The sequence below is a fragment of the Marmota flaviventris genome, chromosome X (genome assembly GCF_047511675.1).
Source record: "Marmota flaviventris isolate mMarFla1 chromosome X, mMarFla1.hap1, whole genome shotgun sequence".
Classification (NCBI taxonomy): Eukaryota; Metazoa; Chordata; class Mammalia; order Rodentia; family Sciuridae; genus Marmota; species Marmota flaviventris.
Genome location: NC_092518.1, coordinates 11,162,794 through 11,184,210, shown reverse-complemented (window position 1 = coordinate 11,184,210; position 21,417 = coordinate 11,162,794). Strand labels below are relative to the sequence as shown.

Sequence of the window (21,417 nt, the reverse complement as noted above, 5' to 3'; positions counted from 1 at the left end):
TCCTCAGCACCACATACCAACAAAGATGTTGTGTCTGCCGAGTACTAAAAATAAATAAATAAATAAATATTAAAAAAAAAAAAAAAGAATTCTCAGTGACAGCTGGGTGCAGTGGTGCAGGCCTGTAACCCCAGTGTTTTGGGAGGCTGAGGCAGGAGGATTGCAAGCTCAAGGCCAGCCTCAGCAATTTAGTGAGGCCCTCAATAACTTAGACCCTGTCTCAAAATAAAAACTAAAAAGGCTTGGGGATGTGGCTCAGTGGTTAAGTTCCCCAGGGCTTAATCTCTAATATAAAAAAAAAATTAAAAATTAAAAGAAAGAATTCTTACTGACAAAGCTGGGTGTGGTGGCAAGTGCCTGTAATCCCAGCTGCTCTGGAGGCTAAGGCCAGAGGGTTGTCTGAGCTCAGTAGCTGGCGACCAGCCTAGGCAATATAGACAAACCCCATCCCTGCACCCACCCCAAAAGAATCCTCAGGGACATCTCAAATTAAACTGAAGTTTCCATCTCAACAAGCAGCAAGCATTTTTAGGCCTGTACCTGGCACATTATTCCTTTTTTTTTTTTTTTTTCATTTCTAGGTTCTTTATTATTTATTTTTTTCTTATTCTGCCCTTGAATTTACTTTTTCAGTTTAGCAACCATTCATTTAGCACATAATATGTACTAGCCTGGTGACAGCTGCCAGGGATGCAAGGATGGATGTGACTTCTTCAATGAAGAGAAGACCAACCTTGAACATCCATAAATTTGCTGCTGCTTTGGTTTTTAATCTAAGAGCAGGGTGTGGTGGTGCATGCCTGTAATCCCAGCAACTTGGTAGGATGAGACAGGAGGACCACAAGTTTGAGGCCAGCCTCAGCAATTTAGTAAAATCCTAAGCAACTTAGCGAGTTCCTGCCTCAAAATGAAAAAATTAAAAAAAGGGCTGGGGTTGTGCTTAGTGGTGAAGCACCCCTAGGTTCAATCCCCAGTACCAAAAAAAAAAAAAAAAAACAAAACAAAACAATTTTTAATCTAGTAGTCTCCCTTTATGTGTGGCAGATTCTTAGCTTGGATGTGTAAAACCTCAGATAGTATCAACTCTGTATGTACTATGTATTTTCCTACACATATATACTTAAAGTTAAAAAAATTTTTTAGATGTTGATGAACCTTTATTTTATTCATTTATTTATATGCAGTGCTGAGAATTGAATTGAGTGCCTCACACATGCTACGCAATTGCTCTACCACTGAGCCACAGCATCAGCCCTATAATAAAGTTTTAATGTATAAATTAGATGCAGTAAAAGGTCGAGTGATAACTAATAATAAATAGAAAATTATAACAACATATTATAATAAAAATTTAAACTTACGAACTGTTTATTTCTGGAGTTTTTCATTTAATATTTTTGAGCTGTGGCTGACTAGAGGTAATAAACTGTGGAAAGTGAAACCCTGCAGAAGAGGAACTGAAGGTTTCTGAACAGTGGTGACCTTGACCCAGAGGCACAGGAAAGGGAACTGCCCAGTAGGTGGAGAGAATGCTGTACCAGCAATGGCCACTTGAGGGCAGGCGTGGATAATGTTTGAAGTTTTAAAGTTTTGGCCTCTTCGTACTCTCTCCTAGAGTACTCCCACTAACAATCAGAAAAGGGATGGGAGTGTAGCTTAGTGATAGAATTCTTGCCTAGCATATGTGAGGTCCCGGGTGCCTCCTCCAGCACTTCAGAAAAAAAGAAGAAAGAAGAAGAAAAAAACCCCCAAGATATCTGCACATGGTTTCAGTTCAAGTGCAGACCTCTTCTCAAAAAATATCGTTTTTATTAAAATCTGGTGTGTTGTAGTGAGTGAGCTCTTACACTCTCCATCCCCATCAAATTCTTGCCTGCATGTGATATGTTTTTGCTACTTGGAGTTTCATAATTGTGTGATTCTCTTACAGAAAGGTCATATCATATATTCCTATTCCTTTTTGTTTGTTTGATACTGGGGATCTAATCCAGGGGTGCTTTGCCATTGAGCTACATCCTCAACCTTTTTTTTAATTTTAAAATATTGTTTTAGTTGTAGGTGGACGTAACACCTTTATTTTATTTATTTATTATTTATTTTTATGTGGTGCTGAGGATCAAACCCAGTGCCTCACAGGTGCTAGGGAAGTGCTCTACCACTGAGCCACAACCCCAGCCCAATCCCCAACCATTTTTATTTTCTTTAATTCTGAGATAGGGTGTCGCTAAGTTGCTTTAATGCCTTGCTAAGTTGCTGAGGCTGGCTTTGAACTTGTGGTCCTCCTGTCTCAGCCTCCTGAGTTGCTGGGATTACAGGTGTGTGCCATTGCACCTGACCATATATTCTTATTCTTTCCATACTCAGGAATTTGGAATTTTAATTATGTTTTGTTATTTGAATTAAAGTTAGTAAGGAATAATCTCTTCCACATCAGGGTGGTCTTAGACTTCTTAGTTTGATTCTGTTGTAGTTTTGGTAACAGTTCACTAGAACACTTACTTAGAATTTATGTTACATCTCAATCACTAATCTAATCTCTCAGTGCACCATGCTGGGTGCTAGGCATGTGGCCTTGTGGGGATGCAGGTTGCTTTTGGTGGGTATTCAGGGTCAGCTTTACTGAGGGATGCATCTCTCTTCTGGCTGAAGAAAAAAAAAGAGCAAGCTGTAGATGAAGAAGGACACTGGGGGACCTTAAGGGCAGAAAGAGTGTGGCTCATTTTGGAGCAGACAGTAGGGCTAGGGGAACAGGTAAGATTAGAGACTTGGGCCGGATCATGAAGGGCCTGGAGGTGTTGAGATTTTAAATATTTTTTGGTGTAGATGGACACAACACAATGCATTTCTTTTTATGTGGTGCTCAGGGTTGAACCCGGGTACTGCCCATGCTAGGCAAGCACTCTACCACTGAGCCACAACCCCAGCCCCAGGAGTTGAGATTTTATTTTTTAGTGAAGCAGCGAGCTGAGGTACTAATAAGCTCAGGAGAGACATTTTGAATCTGTTTTTTTTTTTTTTTGCTGTGCTGGGAATGGAACCGAGGACCTTGCATATACTCTAATGGTGGAGCTATACTCCTAGCTCCATATTTTAAATTTTTAAAAGTTTCTCTGGGGGCTGGGGTTTGGCTTAGTAGTAGAGTGCTTGCCTAGCATGTGTGAGGTACTAGGTTCGATTCTCAGCACCACATAAAAATAAATGGAATAAAGGTCCATTGACAACTAAAGAATATTTAAAAAAAAAATAGTTACTCTGCTGGTGTGAGACAAATGCTTTCATTGTAGGATGGGACAGGGTGGAAGTTGGAAGACCATTTAGATTGGAGGTCTGCAACCTTTTTCTGTGAAGGACATGATACTAAATATTTATAGCTTTGCGGGTCAGAGAATCTGTGTCACAACCTCTCAATTCTGTCATTAAGTGTGAAACAGCCTTAGACAATATGTAAGGGAATGGGCAGGGATGGGGGTGTACTTGACTGACAAAGCATTTGTGTATTTGTAAGGATCTCTTGATCTCTAGCACTGCAAAAACAAAAAGAATGGGCATAGCTGTGTGCCACTCAGGCTTTATTTATAAAAGCAGGCACTGGGCCTTAGTTTACCAATCCCCTGGTTTAGATTATTACAATTATCCTGGCAAAAGACAATACTAGCTGGGTGCATCTAGGATGGTAGCGGTAGAGAGATTCTCAGGAGATTTTGAACTGTGACCCACTAGACTAGGTTGGGTGAAGAGAAGACCATTCAGTCAGTAGAGGGAGATGCTCTTTGCTGTGATGTAGAAGCACCAAGGAATGCAGGCTTTGGTGGGGGGGTTGATGGGGGACAAGAGTTTACTTTGGGAAGCATTAAGCTAGAGTAATTGTTGAGCCACCTAAGGTCTCAAGGACACAATGGCTCCAAAACTCAATGCTGTGGGGAGAGGGTAGGGTTACAAGATTTCAGATCCATCCAGGTAGCTGAAGCCAGAGACGATGGTGAAATCTGGAACTGGGCTCACTATGATCCCTCCTCCTTCAACATCTGCATCATTCCACTGAGTACTCAAGTTTATTATGATAATTTTTTCTCTTTTGTGGTACTGGGGATTGAATCCAGAGGTGCCCTACCACTGAGCTACATCCACAGACTTCTAAATTTTATTTTGAGAAAGGTGCTAAGAGAGGCCTTGAACTTGCCATCCTCCTGCCTCAGCTTCCTGAGTTGCTGGGATTACAGGCGTGTGCCACTGCACCCAGCAAGTTTTACTCTTGAGCCCTGTCTTGCTTTTCTTGTTAAATTCTGATCTCCTTAAGAACATGTCTCAAATTCTTCCCAACACCTTGCTTATAGTGTTGAGCATGTAGTAGAGGCTCAAATACTGGAGAATACATTTTCAAATCCATGTGATAGTCTTTAAGTATTTAATATAAAGAGGATGAATGAGTTAATGTGAATTTTATCTTGGTCTAAGTGAAATGCTTTAAGTAACTTTATTGGAACCACATTGTAAATTAAGTTGACATTTATCAAAGGATTACACTGTAAGGAACATTCATAGGGCTTTTGGTACTATTTGTTTCAGAAAGCCAGCATGTTTTAATAAGATGATTCAATTTTTATAGGCAACACCGTAAGGAGTCGTGTAGGCATGTGTATGTGAGTGTGTATAGAATGTGGGAGAAAGAGAGGGAATGCTAATGCTCATTTTTAAATTCAGACAGAACCAGGTGATTCTCACCTTTCTCATATTGTCACTGGATTTGAATTTTTCTTCCGATTGGAACCACTGGTAGAAAGTAGCTTACCTTGCCCCCTCTGTGGTCCTATTGCTCTTTCTTTTTTTGGGGGGGGGGTACCTGGGATTGAACCCAGGGGCACTTAACCACTGAGCCACATCCCCAGCCCTCCTTATTATATTTTATTTTATTTTGAGACCAGGCCTCACTAAGTTGCTGAGGCTGGCCTTGAACTTGTGATCTTCCTGCCTCAGCCTTATGAGCCGCTGGGTTAGGCACGCACCACCACACCCAGCATTGTGCTCAGATTATTAAGAATTATTCTGTTAGCTTCTGGACTAATGGAAAATGTTGAGTCCTTTGTGTCTTATTTTTGTTTTCCATTCCCAGCTGGGAGGCACCATCGGAGACATCGAGGGAATGCCATTTGTGGAAGCATTCAGACAATTCCAGTTTAAGGCAAAAAGAGAGAATTTCTATAATATCCATGTCAGTCTTGTCCCACAGGTAGGCTTTCCAGATAAGTATATGGACAGCAACTTTGCTCACTATTTCTATGATATATGTGTCCTATATTTGAAACTGGGGAGCCATTAATTGTCCAAAAGGCTACTTGTCTGGTGTATTGACAGACTCATTTCTTTTTAGCCCAGTGCTACTGGAGAACAAAAAACTAAACCCACACAAAACAGTGTCCGTGCGCTGAGGGGATTGGGTTTGTCTCCAGATCTGGTGAGTTAACCACAGTGGGTAAGTTTATCCCTAAAATCTCTTGGAGTAGGACCTCCATATCTTTTTTTTTTTTTTTTCCTGGTGCTGGGGATTGAACCCAGGACCTTGCACATGCTAAGCACGTGCTCTGTCTCTAAACTACACTCCCAGCCCTTAATCTGTTACCTCATCCAAGTTCTTTGTAGTTCTCCAATGGTTCCTTATGACAATGAGCTTTTTGTATCTGGGAACCAGGAAAGGCTTATTTCCTTATGTTTAAATTGACCATTTATTCTTCTCCAGGCCCTCATTTGATTGGCCACATTGACAGCTGGGCAAGTGCAATGGTCTTGCCATTTGTGTGGTTCCTGGATCCTTTAGATTGAAGGTGGGATCCTGGGATTTTTCTGTGACCCTGATAAAGACGGACTATCACTGCAATTGTTATTATTATTACTATTTTTGGTGGTGCTGGGGATTGAACCCAGGGCCTTGTGAATGTGAGGCAAGCGCTCTACCAACTGAGCTGTATCCCCAGCCCCACTACTGTTATTTTAGTCTAAAGAGCGGTGTGGCCTTGTAGCACATAATCTGGTTATCACCAATAATCTAGATCAGGGATCTGCAAATAATAGTTCTCAATTTAGCTGCCTATTTTTGTAAATAAAGTTTTTTTTTTTTTAATCAGGGATCCAACCCAGGGGTGCTTAACCACAGAGCCACATCCCCAACCCTTTTTATATTTTATTTATTTTTTTAAAAGAGAGAGTGAGAGAGAGAGAATTTTTTTTAATATTTATTTTTTTTTAGTTTTCGGCGGACACAACATCTTTGTATGTGGTGCTGAGGATCGAACCCGGGCTGCACGCATGCCAGGCAAGCGTGCTACCGCTTGAGCCACATCCCCAGCCCTTTATATTTTATTTTGAGACGGGGTCTCACTAAGTTGCTGAGGCTGGCTTCTTTTTTTTTTTTTCATATGGGGGATTGAACTCGGGGGCACTGGACCACTGAGCCACATCCCCAGCCCTATTTTGTATTTTATTTAGAGACAGGGTCTCTCTGAGTTGCTTACTGCCTTGAAGTTGCTGAGGCGGCTTTCAACTTGTGATCCTCCTATCTCAGCCTCCCCAGCTGCTGGGATTACAAGCATGAGCTACTGCGCCCAACTTGGAGATAAAGTTTTATTGGCATGCACTCAGTTATTTCCATATTGTCTATAGCTCCTTCTGTACCGCAGCAGCACAGCTGAGGATCAGGACAGTGACTGACCTGTCAATTTAAAATAGTTCCCAACTGGGCTTTTGGAGAAAAGGTTCATCAACCCCTGATCTAGCTCTTTTCTTGTATTTAATGAAGCAACACTTGTGAGCCTTGCCTCTGTTCATCAGAGATGTGCTGACATTTTGAGCTCTTTCTGGTAGATTTGTATTGAATTTGATTGTTTCCTTATATTAGTGCTGAGCCCAATATGTAGTAGTCCAGTGGACTGCTTAAACTGAGCAATCGCATACCTGGCCAAATCTCTTGTACTGTAAAGAAATGAATATAGTGTTATGCTAAAAATCAGTGCAACATGAACATCCCAGTTCCCACTTGCTGACCTGTGCATAACTGGCCTTGACAGATTGTCTGCCGAAGTTCAACACCCATTGAGATGGCCGTGAAGGAGAAGATTTCTATGTTCTGTCACGTAAACCCTGAACAGGTTGGTGCTGCCCTTCAGATTTTATTGTCTTGCACGAGCTTCTTCTGAAGCCAGAGTTTAGTACCTCTTCAATATTGTATTGTTTTGGGTGGCACTTACATAAGCTTTGGGGGCATCTTATCCAGCTATGGCTCCCTAACTCTTAAGTGAACAATCTTGAGTCTCCTGATTCCTTAGACATCATTCCTTAATTTATAGGCACAAACCCACTGTGAGCTTTTTAACTCACAAACTTCACATAGGTCTCTCACTATTTTGAGACAGGGTCAGCCAATAAAGCTGAGAGACTTGCTAAATTACCGAGGCTGGCCTGGAACTTGTAATCCTCATGCCTCAGCCTCTTGAGTTTGTTGGGATTGCAGGTGTGTGGCACCACACCCAGCTTCTCCTAATTGTCTTTTTAATCATGTCTTTCCTTCTGGACACTTAACTGCTTTCATTTGTTTCTCCTTTGTACAGCTTAACTCACACCAAGCCACACCAGTACAGTAACACTTGTTCTCTCTCTGCTAATCACAACAGTGGCCTCAGTTCGTAGCATTACTATAGAAACTGTACTATGACTTGGGCTCAGGCCCTAAGTTCTGCAGAACTTTTCACCTGAGTATTGTGATAAATTAGTTTTTCTTTTTCTTTCCTTCTCCTATTTATTGTCTTTTGTTTCCAAGGGCTGGGACTTGGCTATAGTTTATAAAGTGGCATAATGGTGCTCAGGCAAAGGATGAGGTTTGGCAGAAACCTGAGTTTGAACCCTGAGTTCTCTGAAGTCTAAAAACCATTTAATGGGGTTTTTAATATCTTGGGAGGCAGGCTGATGAAGAGCCTCCTGCCTGATGCTTCAAAGTCAGTAAATGAGTTGGAACTACTTTGAAAAAATAGAGAACTCTTTTGTCTTTGTCTTTTGTCATACCATTTTTGTTTTCTTTCAGTCGTTTGGAGTACCCATCCTATTGGTGTAGATAGTACTTTGTGTATATATTTTGAGATAGGGTCTTGCTAAGTTGGTAAAGCTGGTCTCAAACTTGCAATCCTCCTGTCTCAGCCTCCTGAGGCCACTGGAATTATAGATGTATGTCACCACACCTAACTAGTCTCCCCACTTCTTAATTGCAGCCTTTTCATGAGTAGTGGTGAATCTGCATTTCAAGTTGTTTTCATCTGTATCTCTGAGGAGGTGATGAAGAGGGCCACAGGCATCTCTGTGGATGGCCCATCACCATATTTGAAAAATGTCTCTCTCTGGCCTGGAGGATAAATGAGTAAATAGTTCCACATTTCATGCCTTCCACTTTTGGGAGTTGCAGCTGGGCAGAGATTTCATTAGCAATTGGGGTGGAGCCCCATACTAGTGATATCTTGTGTCTTGGAATTGCATTGGTGCATGCACAAGAGAGGCTCTGTAATCTGAGTATCAAGTTGATGATATTCAAACAGCTTAAGAACACTTGACTTAGAGCTATGGGCTTGGGTAGACTGAACACAGAGTTGGCAGAACATTTCTTGGCATTTATTTAGGATGTGACAGATCCTTAAATGACTACAAGTAGCCCCTTGGATGTATTTGAGAGGCTGTTGAAAGCTCATTAGGGTAAATGTGAAAAACAACCACAGCCAGATATCAGCTGCTATTTAAAAGTATTCTTCTCTTCTAACAGGTATAATTAATTTTACTGTGGTCAATGTGCACCAGCAAATGTACCCAAATGAAGGGAGCAGGGGACAAGATTACAGACAGAAGCAACTATAGTAGCAGTGACAATAAACGAAGGGACAAATAAACTATATACTCACACTTAGAAGACAAGGTGCATGTGTTCAGTGCGACTGCTTTAACTCACACGTAAAAGATGGTGGCTTGGACAGTGCATCTTGGATATTGATCTATAAAGCATCTACATTCGAATACCAAGTCTCTGACAACAGTACAGGGTCACTTCTGATACTAATTACCCAGAGTGAGCATCCAATGCCACAGATTTAAGGACTCACTTTCTTATAAGACCCCCCCACCCCACTTCATGCAAGTTTCTGTTGTTCCCAAGCCACCCGAGCTTCTGCCAGCTAACTACAAGTTTGGGGCTTCCGTGATCCCCTTCTTTGATAGTGCACTAGAATAACTCACAGAACTCAGAAAATGCTGTATTTATAGTTCCTATTTTATTATAAAAGTGCAAATGAACAGCTAGGTGAAGAGATGCAAAGGGTAAGGTCTAGGAAAGTTCTAGGCACAGGACTTGCTGAATCAGGGTGTGTGTCCCTCTTGGTACCTTTATATAGTTTCCCACTGGGAAGTTCCCCTACAAGCTTTGCTCTTCCAAAGTTTTTATTGGGGTATTATATGTAGGCATGATTGAATATCTGGCCACGTGTTTGAACTCAATCCCCATCCCCCCACTTCTTCCCCCCCCCCAACTTCTTCCCTCCCCACAGGTTAGGCTGGTGGCTGAAAGTTCCAGTCCTCTAATCACTTGGTTTATTTTTCTGGTCACCATTCTCATCCTGAAGCTATCTAGGGGCACCGGGAGTCACCTCAGCTGCATAATAAAGATACTCTATTACTCAGGAAACTCTGAAGATTTTTCAAGTGCTGTACCAGGAACTGGGGACAAATATCAGTCAGTTGTCTTTCATCATTTTCAAGTGATTGGTTTTAGGACCCCTCTGGATACCAAATTCTGTGGGGCTCAAGTTCTATTTTAATATAAAATGGTGCCCATAACTTACATATATCCTCTTTTTTTAATTAAATTTTTTTTGTACCAGGGATTGAACCCAGGGATGCTTAACCACTGAGCTACATTCCCAGTTCTTTAATTTTTTTCTTTTGAGGCAGGGTCTTACTAAGTTGCTGAGGCTGGCTTTGAACTTCAGATCCTCCTGCCTCAGCCTCTGGAGCTGTTGGGATTATAGACATGAGCCACCTTTGTGCCTGGTCACATCCTCCTGTATACTTTTATTTATCTTTAGGTTGCTTATAATGTCAAATACAATGCAAATACTATGTAAATCGTTGTTATGCAATACTGTTTAGGAATAATGACAAGAAAAAAGTCTGTACATGTTCAATACAGATGCAGATATTATTTTCTGAGTATTTTTGATCCATGGTTGGTTATATCCATCAGATATGTGGAACCCGTGGATATTGCTGTATATTTACTTTTTATTTTAACATGATACCCATTGTTCTGGAAGTAGAGTAATGAACTCAAAGAGTTTTGTTATTAAATCAAACTCACCTTGTATTAATTCTGACTCTCATTTAGGTTACTGCATTTTCTTATATCAATATAAATAAACTGCCAGTCTCTTGAGTTTTGTCTCATTTCTGTGGCACATTTGAGGCAATCTATCTAAGAGTGGTGTTTTATTATTATTGATTAGGTCATATGTATCCATGATGTTTCTTCTACCTACCGAGTGCCTGTGCTTTTGGAAGAACAAGGCATTGTTAAATACTTTAAAGAGCGATTGGACCTGCCCATTGGTGATTCTTCAAGCAATTTGCTTTTCAAGTGGAAGAATATGGCTGACAGGTATGTGAAAGGAATTACTTATAGAATCTTTAATAATTCCTGTACTCTGAAAATGTCTGGAGCCTTTGATTTTTGCATTACTTAAACCAAAGTGAATTGAAGGAATTTTTACCTAGAAGGAATATTTTTAATTCTGGAAGGATTTTAAAATTTTTATTTATTTTTATTTTTTAAATTTTTGTAGCTGTAGATGGGCAGCATGCCTTTATTTTATTAGTCTATTTTTATGTGGTGCTGAGGATCGAACCCAGTGCCTCATATGTGCAAGGCAAGTACTCTTCCACTGAGCTACAGCCCCAGGAAGGATTTTTTTATATTTAATTTTTTTAGTTAGTGGTGGACACAATGTCTTTATTTTACTTTATGTGGTGCTGAGGATTGAACCTAGTGCCTCACACATGCAAGGCAAGCACTCTACCTCTGAGCCACAACCCCAGCCCTAGGATTTTATTTGTTTTTCTCTCTTTCTCCCTTTTCTCTCTCTCTCTCTCTTTTCTCTCTTTCAGTACTGGTGATTGATCCCAAGAACACTCTACCACTGAGCCATATCCCCAGCCCATTTTTATTTTATATTTTGAGACAGGATCTTGCTAAATTGCTGAGGCTGGCCTTGAACTTGTGATCCTTTTGCCTCGCCTCCCCAATAGCTGGGATTACATGCATGTACCACCATGCCGGGCTAGTTTATTCCTTATTAAGTTTTACACTTTTTAAATGTTGCAAGCTTTTTGTTCTGTTTTGTTTGTTTTTAAGACTTGGCTAACATTTCCTAAAGAAAATCCTGTTGAGTGGGAAGTTTCAGCTATTACCATTAATGTTCAATTCTGCAGCTATTAACTAGTTAATATCATTATTAAAATTCCTGACAGGTTTTAGCTTTAATATAACTATTTTAATTTAAGCCAAGTTTGCTTAAATTTCAAGTCCTAAAAATAAATCCCAGAACCCTGTTTTCTTTTCTTCAATGCAGTTGAGGTGTGACTCTACAAGTCACAGGCTATCTGATTGCTTATGCAGCTTAGGTCAGTAGATTCTGGATTCAGACTCTGGCTGTCTTACTAACTGTAAATCTGGGTAGATTACTTCACTTCTCTTGGCTCATCATATTATCTATACATATCAGGGGCCTACCAGTACCCACCTAGTGGGAATTAACGAGAGAAAACACAGGACTTCACATTGAGTCAGGCACCAAGTATTGGTTGCTGATGTTGGCAACCATAATTAAAATTATTTGACTGTGACAAAATCACTGAGTATGGTAGACTGAAATACTCTTGCCCTTTCACTTAAATATTTTTTTTTCGTTTCTTGGTTCTGTGCTAAGCAGGTGCTCTGCCACTGAGTTATACCCCCACACCACTTTCACTTAAACAACAACAACAACAAACAGCCCCGAAACTGCTTTAGACTTTCTGGGGCAAGTAGAATCAAGAATAATGCAAAATTTCTGACTTAGGTACTCTAATAAATAATGATATAATCAAGCCTCTGCCCTCTAGAAAGCTTTAAAGAATCTGTCATTTTGTAGGAATTTTCTGAGTAGCTTGGAGCTGATCCTCTTTAGCACTAGGATTTTTAGTATTTAACTCTTTTATTGAAAATAGCTTTATGCTTCTAAACTTTCTTTTATTATTATTATAATATTTTTAAATATTTATTTTTCAGTTGTTGTTGGACACAATACTTTTATGTGGTGCTGAGTATCGAACCCAGGTCCTGACAAGTGCTAAGCGAGTGCTCTACAGCTGAGCCACAACCCCAGCCTGATTTCTATTATTATTACCATTATTATTATTGGTACTGGGGATTGAACTCAGCATTTCTTTCCCACTGAACTACACCCCCAGGCCAACCCCCACTTTAAAATCTTTTACTTTGAGAGAGGCTCTCACTAAGTTGCTGAGGCTGGCCTCAAACTTGTGATTCTCCTGCCTTAGCCTCCTGAGTTGCTGGGATTACAGGCATGTGCCACCATGCCTGGGTGCTTATATGCTTTCTAAAGCCAAATGTTTGGTCTTTGTATTAGTTTACTGTAGCTGCTGTAACAAAGTACCATAACCTGTGTGGCTTTAAACAATAGAAATTTATTCTCTCATAGTCCTGGAGACCAGAAGTTCCAAATCAAGATATCCATAGGGTTAGTTCCTTCTGGAAACTCTGGAGTATCTGTCCCATGCCCCTCTTCTACTTTCTAGTGGCTTCCTGCAATCCTTGATGTTCCTTGGCATATGGTCCTAACACTCTAATCTCTGCCTCTGTGTTTATATCACCCTTTCCCTTGTGTCTTCTCCCATTCTCTTCTTTTGGAAGTATGCTTGTCGTTGGATTTATGGCCCACCCTAATCCAAGATGATTTCATCTGGAGATCCCTAACTTAGTTGTATCAACAAAAACCCTTTTTCCACATAAGGGGGACATATTATTTAGGTGGGCACCATTAGCTTTATCATAGTCTTTACTCAAAGGAGATGTTGATAATTCCACATGGGCTGTGATATTGGTTAACTGATAATGGTGATGTAGGATATCCACTTTTTTTGTGGTGCTGGAGATGGAACTCAGGGCCTCACACATGCTAGGCAAGTGCTCTACCATTGAGTTCCACCACCAGTTCCTATTCTTTCTTTTTTTTTTTTTTTTTTTTTTGGTACTGGGTATTGAACTCAGAGACACTTTACCACTGAATCACATCCCCAGCCCTATTTTGTATTTTATTTAGAGACAGGGTCTCACTGAGTTGCTTAGCACCTTGATGTTGCTGAGGCTGGCTTTGAACTTGAGATCCTCCTGCCTCAGCCTCCCAAGCTGCTGGGATTACAGGCATGCGGCCCTGTGCCTAGCCATATTCTTTCTTTTTTTTGAGAGATGGGTCTCACTATGTTGCCAGGCTGGCCCTGAACTCCTGGGCTCAAGTGATCCTCCTGCCTCAGCCTCCCAAGTAGCTGAGACTATAGGCATGAGCCAGTGCACCTGACTAGAATGTCCATTCTTTAGATGTTGTTCCCTGACTACTCTTATTCAAAGGAGCAGCCTCAATGATGGAAGCCTAGTGATGCCTGGAGCCAGGGGTCCTTGGTTAAACTGGAAGGAAAGCTCGTGGAGCACCCCTCTTGGCTTTGGGACCTGCCTGGGGATAGGCTTGCAAAGTGGATTCCCTCTTCTGTTCCTGCAGCAGCTTATAGTTTTACCCAAAGCTTGCCTGTACCCCCTGGTGTTAGCTTTGTGGAGCACACCAGGCTGTTCTGGGAAGGGCGAGTCAAGAGGGAAAAAGGGCACAAGGGATTGCCTGCACAGCAGCCCCCTTTCTGGGAGGTGTGACCCATGGACTCACCCGTTCCAGCCACCACTAAGTGACTCCTCCTTCTTTGGGAAGCCCAGACATGAAAGAGCCAAAGGAGGAGTCAGCTGGAGCAGCTTCCTTCCCAGGGCAGAGCTGATGCCCCTCCTCTCTTTGGAGGAGGGAGGAGGAGTAAGGCCCAGCCAACCTGCTGTGCAGAGGCAGCTGTGATTGCCAGGACCCAGGTGTGGGTCACCTGCCTCTGAAGTCATCATCATTGCTGATACTTGGCTTCCTATCAACTAGCTTTCTGTTATCTGAATCCCTTAGGGAGAGATGGCATGAGATGTGTGTAGCTATGGAATCTCCAGAGCAACATAAACTTTAGCAGGGAGGTCAAGGTTTAGCAGCTTTCTGTAGGTACTTCAGTCACCTTCCTAGAAAGTATTTTCCTAAATTGGGCACGGTGCCACATGCCTGTGATCCTGGCAGCTGTGGAACCTGAGGCAGGAGGATCACAGGTTCAAGGCTAGCCTTAGCAATTTAGCAAGGCCCCTAAGCAACTTAGTGAGGCCCTGTCTATAAATAAAAAATTAAAAAAAGGGCTGGAGATATGGCTCAGTGGTTAAGCACCCCCTGGGTTCAATCCCTGGTACCAAAAAACAAAACAAAAAACCCCCACAAAAACCAAACCAAAACCAAAACAAACAAAAGGAAGTATTTTTCTGGAAGTTTTGACCTCTTATTGAGCATTTTTCTCCACCCAACCTGTTTTTGGCCCTGGTATTCTTGTATAGAAGAAAGATATTTCTCACCATGGAATTTTTGGGAGGTGTTAGTGCAAGGGCCACATCAAAGACCCCAAACATCTTCAGCCCCAAGATGACATTTCCACCTACTTAATACCAGGTCACATGTTTTTCTTGTTCTTTGAACAGATTTCTTGATGAAAGCCACATGAAGGATTATGTCTCTAATGGTGAATTGTGATTGAGCATCTTCTATAGAATGGAACTTTCTCATAAAAATGATCTAAATGGCTTGTAATATTTTAAATAGTTCTCTTAGCACCATTCTTCAGGCATGGCATGAATACACAGACATTTGTGAGCCAGCTGGGAATGCAAGAATTTAAAATGGAGACATTTTGAATGCACTTTCTTATACAATGTCACCTTATGAAATTAATATAGGAATGTTTTCTATTGACAAGCAGAATGCTTTTTCTTATTCAATGTCACCTTATAAACTAATTTATGAACAGCTCTTGTTTATGAGATAGCTTTTTAAATGTCTTGTTTTGAATGCTTTTAAATTTTCACAGATTTATATCTGCACCTGCTTATACAAGCCAACATTGGCATTTATTAGGATTTTGAAACCTGGTGAGGAGATTTTGGTGCTTTGGAGGGGAGATTTGACTCAGGTTCATCAAGCATGAGCCTTATCTGCTCCTAAGATTTTTTTTTTTTATTTGGTGCTGGGGATTGAACCCAGGGCCTTGTGCCTTGTGTATGCAAGACAAGCACTCTACCAACTGAGCTAAATCCCCAGCCCTGCTCCTAAGATTTTATTAAGTACTAAGTGCCTTGAAATTGGAGCAGTGCTATCTTTTTTTTTTTTTTTTTGGTACTAGGGATTGAACTCAGCGGCACTTGACTACTGAGCCACATCTTCAGGCCTTTTTTGTATTTTATTAGAGACAGGGTCTCACTGAGTTGCTTAGCATCTTGCTTTTGCTGAGGCTGGGCTTGAACATGAGATTCTCCTGCCTCAGCCTCCTGAGCTGCTGGGATTACAGGCGTATGCCACCACACCTAGCCTGTTTTTTATTTATTTATTTATTTTTAATGATGTTCCATGACATGCATATAAACTTTGAGCTTGTCTTTCTTCTCAGGTATGAAAGATTACAGAAAACATGTTCCATAGCCCTGGTTGGTAAATATACCAAACTCAGAGACTGCTACGCTTCCGTGTTTAAGGCCCTGGAACACTCAGCCTTGGCCATCAATCACAAGTTGAATCTGATGGTGAGTCCAGACCAGGTCTCCTAGATATGTTAGCTTTTAGTGCAATACCTTGCATTCCAAAGGGGCAGGTTGTGCCAAAGAGTCCCTGCAACCACACTCAGATGGACCAGGACTCACAGGACTTAGCGTAAGGTCATACTGATGGCTAAGATTTACTGCCAAAGAATATAAAGCAATATTGGCAAAGGGAGAGGTCTGGGGAAACCAGATGCAAGCCTCCCCCAGTGGAGTCTCACAGATTGAGCGAATTTTTAATTCCCCCAGCAATGACTTGTGACAACATGTGTGAAATGTTCTCTACCAGAGATGCTCATTAGAAACTTAGTGCCCAGGTTTTTTTTCTTTTTTTCTGGGATGCTAGGGGTTGAACCCAGGGTCTCTTGTATGCTAGGCAAGTGCTTTACCCTTGAGCTAGCACCCCCAGCCTGTGCCCAGGGTTTTTATTGAGGGTTGGTTATGTAAGTACTCTCTGCTTACTATGTACCTGAATTCCAGCCCTGTAGGAGGGAACCATGTACTCAGAGTAAATCTTGTTGTTTGTAACAAACACTTTAGGTACAAAGAGCCACTCTTATCAGTTCTTGGAATGATGGGAACCCTTCTGAAATCCACGCTTCCAGATGCCAACCAAGGGTCAATCTTTTAAGTAGTCCTCTCCAAGGATAATGGTTATGTCTTCTGTGCTAGCTTTTTTCTGCATACAGGTTTAAGGCACATTTCTGAAATTAGACTTTGCATAGCCAGTTAAACATGTATTTCATGCTCATTTAAGCACATTTTATTTACCTAACAAGAAAATAATAGAACATTCCTTTCTCTTTAGCATTAGGTAGGATAGAATACAGATTTTTAAAATATTTTCCTTTTTTCATACTGGGGATTGAACCCAGGGGCACTTTCCCACTGAGCTACATCCCTAGCCCTTCTTATTTTATTTTACTTTGAGACAGAGTCTTGGTAAGTTGCTGAGGGCCTCACTAAGTTGCTGGGTTGTTCTTGAATTTGTAATCATCCTGCCTCAGCCTCCTGAATTGCTGGGATTATAGGCCTGTGCCACCCTGTCTGGCCTGTATTGCCCTTTCTGACTTGAAGGAATAGTCCCTGGTAAACAATGGTTATTTGTTTTAAAAATCATTATTATGGAATAGCAGAAGTGTGGTTATTATATATAGCCTGAATATCTTCCCCACTGGCTTCTAAACACCAGTCTTCCCTCTCTTTTCCATGCTGTACCAGTGATCTTTCTAAATTCTCTTCTTTTTGTTCCTGTCATCCTCTTACTTAAGACTCTTCAGTGGTATCTGAGTCTGTTTGGGCTGCTATAACAAAATACCACAGACTAGGTGGCTTATGAACAATAGAAATATATTTCTCAGTGTTCTGGAGGCTGAGAGTTGAGATCAGGACCCTAGCAGAGTCAGGCTCTGGTGAGGGGCCTCTTCCAGGTTGTAGATGGTAATATCCTGTTCTGGTAATATCCTCATTTGGTGGAAGGGGTGAGGGAGCTCTCTAGGGCCTCTTTTATATGGGCACTAATCCTTTTCATGAGGGCTCTACTCTCATGACCTAGTTATGGGAGTTAGGATTTCAACATATGAATTTTTTTTTTTTTTTTTTGGTACTGGGGATTGAACCCAGGGGCCTTAACCACTGAGCCATATCCCTAGCCCTTTTTATTTTTTCATTTTGAGATAGTCTCCCTAAGTTGCTTAGGGCTTCGCTAAATTGCTGGGATTGGCCTGAAATTTGTGATCCTTCTGTCTCAGGCTTCCCCGCCGCTGGGATTACAGGTGTGTGCCATTGCACCTGTCTCAACATATGAATTCTGGGGACACATATTCAGTCCATTGCAAGTAATTTCATGTGTAAAACACTGTCATGGCTTCTCAGCTTCATCATTTACTTCCCTCTGACCAATCAGATCTTTCCTCTGGCTAGGCAGAGCCTCTTTTGAGGGTCTTAGAGTGCAGAGTGAGTGATCAGCACTTTTTCTTTTCTGTGAGAATTCATAGCCTTCTCCCTTCCTTCCTTCATCTCCTGAACACCTTCTTGGTCACCTCCTAGCACGTGCGTGCGCGCACACGCACACGCACACGCGCGCGCTTATTCTTGGTGCTTAGCTTTTTAGATATCATCTCTCCAGAGATTTTTTTTTTTTTTTTTGGTACCAGGGAATTGGATTGAATCTAGGGGCACTTAATCATTGAGCCCTAGCCCTATTTTATTTATTTATTATTTTTTAGTTGTAGTTGGACGCAATACCTTTATTTTATTTATTTTTATGTAGTGCTGAGGATCAAACCCAGGGCCTTGTACGTGCTAGATGAGCACTCTACCGCTGAGCCATAACCCCAGCCTGAGCCCCAGCCCTTTTAAAAATATTTTTTTATTAGTTGTTGATGGACCTTTATTTTATTTATTTATATGTGGTGCTGAGAATTGAACCCAGTGCCTCACACATGTTAGGCAAGTGCTCTACCACTGAGCCAGAACCCTAGCACCATCCCCAGCCCTTTTTATTTTTTATATTGAGACAAGGTCTCACTAAGTTGCTTAGGGCCTCTCTAAGTTGCTGAGGCTGACCTTGAACTCTCATCCTCCTGCCTCAGTCTCTGGAGTTATTGGGACTCGCTACTGTGCAGGCTTTCCTTTTTTTCTTACAGTGTTCACCTATATGTTAGGTGTGGTTCCTATTTGAAGCATTTTCTTCTTTGCCTCTCTTAGCCATGATCCCACCACAGTACAGATGTCTGTTTATTTGGCTTTGTAATCTTTGCAAAGATTACGAGCCACAAAACACTGAGCATCTTTTTCCAGCCCCAGTGCTGTGGTTGCATAATGAGTACACAGTCTCTGATTTATGATGATTCCACTTATAATTTTTCAGCTTTATGATGGGGTGAAAGCACACCCATATGACTACCCTGTTTTTCATTTTCAGAACGGTGTTTGATAAAAAGCTATTAAATGCTTTATTATAAAATGGCTTTGTGTTAGATGATTTTGCCTATAGATGACTATAGGCTAATGTAAATATTCTAAGCTTGTTTAAGGAAGGCGGGGCTGAGCTATGATGTTTGATAGGTCAGGTGCAGTTTTGATTTATGATATTTTCAGCTTGCAATGGGTTTATCAGGCTGTAACCCCATCACAAGTTGAGCAGCATCTGGAATTATTGAATAATTGTGTCATAATGTTAGACAGTTCTAGTATTTTTGAGTGCTTATTTTTCTTAAAGCTTCCTTTCATCTGTTGGATTTTTTTTAGTACATAGACTCCATCGATTTGGAACAGATCACCAAAATCGAGGACCCTGTGAAATTCCATGAAGCTTGGCAGAAGCTATGCAAAGCTGAGTGAGTACCAGGGCTGTTCGCACAATGGCTTTTCCTTTAATTATTCCATTTACTCCAATTACTAATTTTTGTGCATTTTGAAAGGTAATTTAAAATAGCTGTCTTCACAGGTGGCTGTGCTGCATCCAATATTGCTTTGAAATGCGCCAGATTAATGTTGGCGGAGTGTGCAACAGAAATAGTTTTATTTGGGGAGGATGGGGAGACTGTAATAGAGGGAAGGTGTGTTGATTCTACCAAAAGATACAGAGATGAATAGTACATACACAAAGCTACAGGACAAGAATGACAACCTTTTTCCCTTGATTTTTCTTTGCTTTTCTGCATGTTTTGCTTCTAGGTTTTATTTCACAAGTAATGGACAGAACTCTTGGGGGCAGCATTGTATCATGAGGTAGCATGACCTTGCCGGTTTTTGTCTTGAATGCTTCTAGTCTTTTCACCTGAATGACTAGATGGCCTCCAGCCAGGATATTTTCATTATAACTATTTAATTAGCAATTGAAATCTTATGCTGATTTTACCAGTTTAGCTCTTTCTGGTTATGCAGGAGAGCTTAACATTTTTACAACAGGGCTTTGAAAAGAACCTTACCGTTTTCATTCATATTCTTCTTCCAGTGATATTTTTTTGTCTTTTTTTTTTTTTTTTTTTGAGGGGGGGTGTGGGGCAGTACTTAGCCTTAAAATCCAGGGCTTTCAGCACGCTAGCCTAGGAGTGTTAACCCTGGCCTTCAGTGGCATTCTTTATTGGATTGAGTTTCCCAGTTATTACGTTCAGATGCCACAAAGAGCTATCAGAAAAAATATATATCAAGGTCACTGGTGTGAAATTGTCATAACTTCTTCATAGCATTGAGAGGATTTCAAGAAGAAAGTCCAGGATATGAAATCATGTAATCGATTCTGAAAATAGAACTTGAGTATAGTTTTTTGGATTTGGAACTAGTAAGCACGAATGGCTGAAAACACAAGGTTTAAAGATAAAAATAATGGGTGGTCAACTTTACCCTCCTCTTATGTTGATTTCAGTGGTATTCTTGTGCCTGGAGGCTTTGGAATCAGAGGAACATTGGGAAAACTCCAAGCAATTTCTTGGGCAAGGACAAAGAAGATTCCCTTTCTAGGTAAAACTCATATTTATTGATCCTGACTATGACTTAATTAGATTTTTTTGACACCTATTAGGGTAACACTCGATAAGGTTTGCTATCGTGAAGATGTGAACTTAGGTTTGAAAATTCAGGCACTAAATAGTCTGCTATAGGGGTTAGCAAACTCTTATTTTGCAGGCCAAATCTGGCTCATAGCCTGTCTTTGTTTTGTTTTGGTACTGGGGATTGAACTCAGGGGTGCTTTACCATTGAGCTATATCCCTAGTCCTTTTTATTTTTTATTTTGAGACAGGGTCTCACTAAATTGCTGAGGGTGGCCTTGAATTTGTAATCCTCTTACTTCAGCCTCCCGAATTGTTGGGATTATATGGGAGTCCCTGGGATTATAGGCGTGGGCCACCACACTTGGCTCTATTTTTGTAAATAAAATTTTATTGGAACACTACTATACCAGTTTGTTTTACATATTGTCCATGGCTGCTTTTGTGGTAGAATGACAGTTTGAGACCCTATGGCTTGCAAAGCCCAGAATCTTACTGTCTGGTACTTTACAGAAAGAGTGTGTCCCCCTTAGGAGAACTTGCCACTGTTCTAGCAAGTTCTGGGTAGCAAGAGGCTGGGAGAAGTCTGTCTGTGCTTGCTCTGACCTCTGATTCCCACTCCAACCTGTTCTCTTGCCACATCAAGCAAAGAGCCATTCAGTGGAACTCTATAGTAATCTTCCTGTTTAGAAAGGAAGTATGTTTCAGTTGAAATGTATATGCTTATTTCTAGAAAAGATAATAGAGAAAGGGCAACCAGTGTCATAGGAACAACTCTTAAAATTTGGTGGTCAGGTTCTTTTTTTTTTTGGTGCTGGGGATTGAACTCAGGGCTTTGCACGTGCTAGGCAAGTACTCTACCTCTGACCCACACCTCTGGCCTTTTGTTTATTTATTTATTTGGTGCCCAGGATTGAA

The 21,417-nt window shown here is 41.0% G+C and overlaps 1 protein-coding gene across 6 annotated transcripts in view; it reads left to right on the top strand.

Annotated features, from left to right (window-relative positions):
* Positions 1-21,417, top strand: part of Ctps2 (CTP synthase 2) — a 100,542-nt gene that overhangs the window by 17,180 nt on the left and 61,945 nt on the right. For all 6 annotated transcript variants that reach the window (XM_071606268.1, XM_027927425.2, XM_071606266.1 and 3 more), the window contains 7 exons: positions 5,111-5,227; positions 5,369-5,452; positions 7,059-7,139; positions 10,524-10,675; positions 15,856-15,988; positions 19,256-19,344; positions 20,376-20,470. In XM_071606268.1, the coding sequence (XP_071462369.1) occupies positions 5,111-5,227; positions 5,369-5,452; positions 7,059-7,139; positions 10,524-10,675; positions 15,856-15,988; positions 19,256-19,344; positions 20,376-20,470 (751 nt within the window). The remainder of the gene's footprint in view (positions 1-5,110; positions 5,228-5,368; positions 5,453-7,058; positions 7,140-10,523; positions 10,676-15,855; positions 15,989-19,255; positions 19,345-20,375; positions 20,471-21,417) is intronic.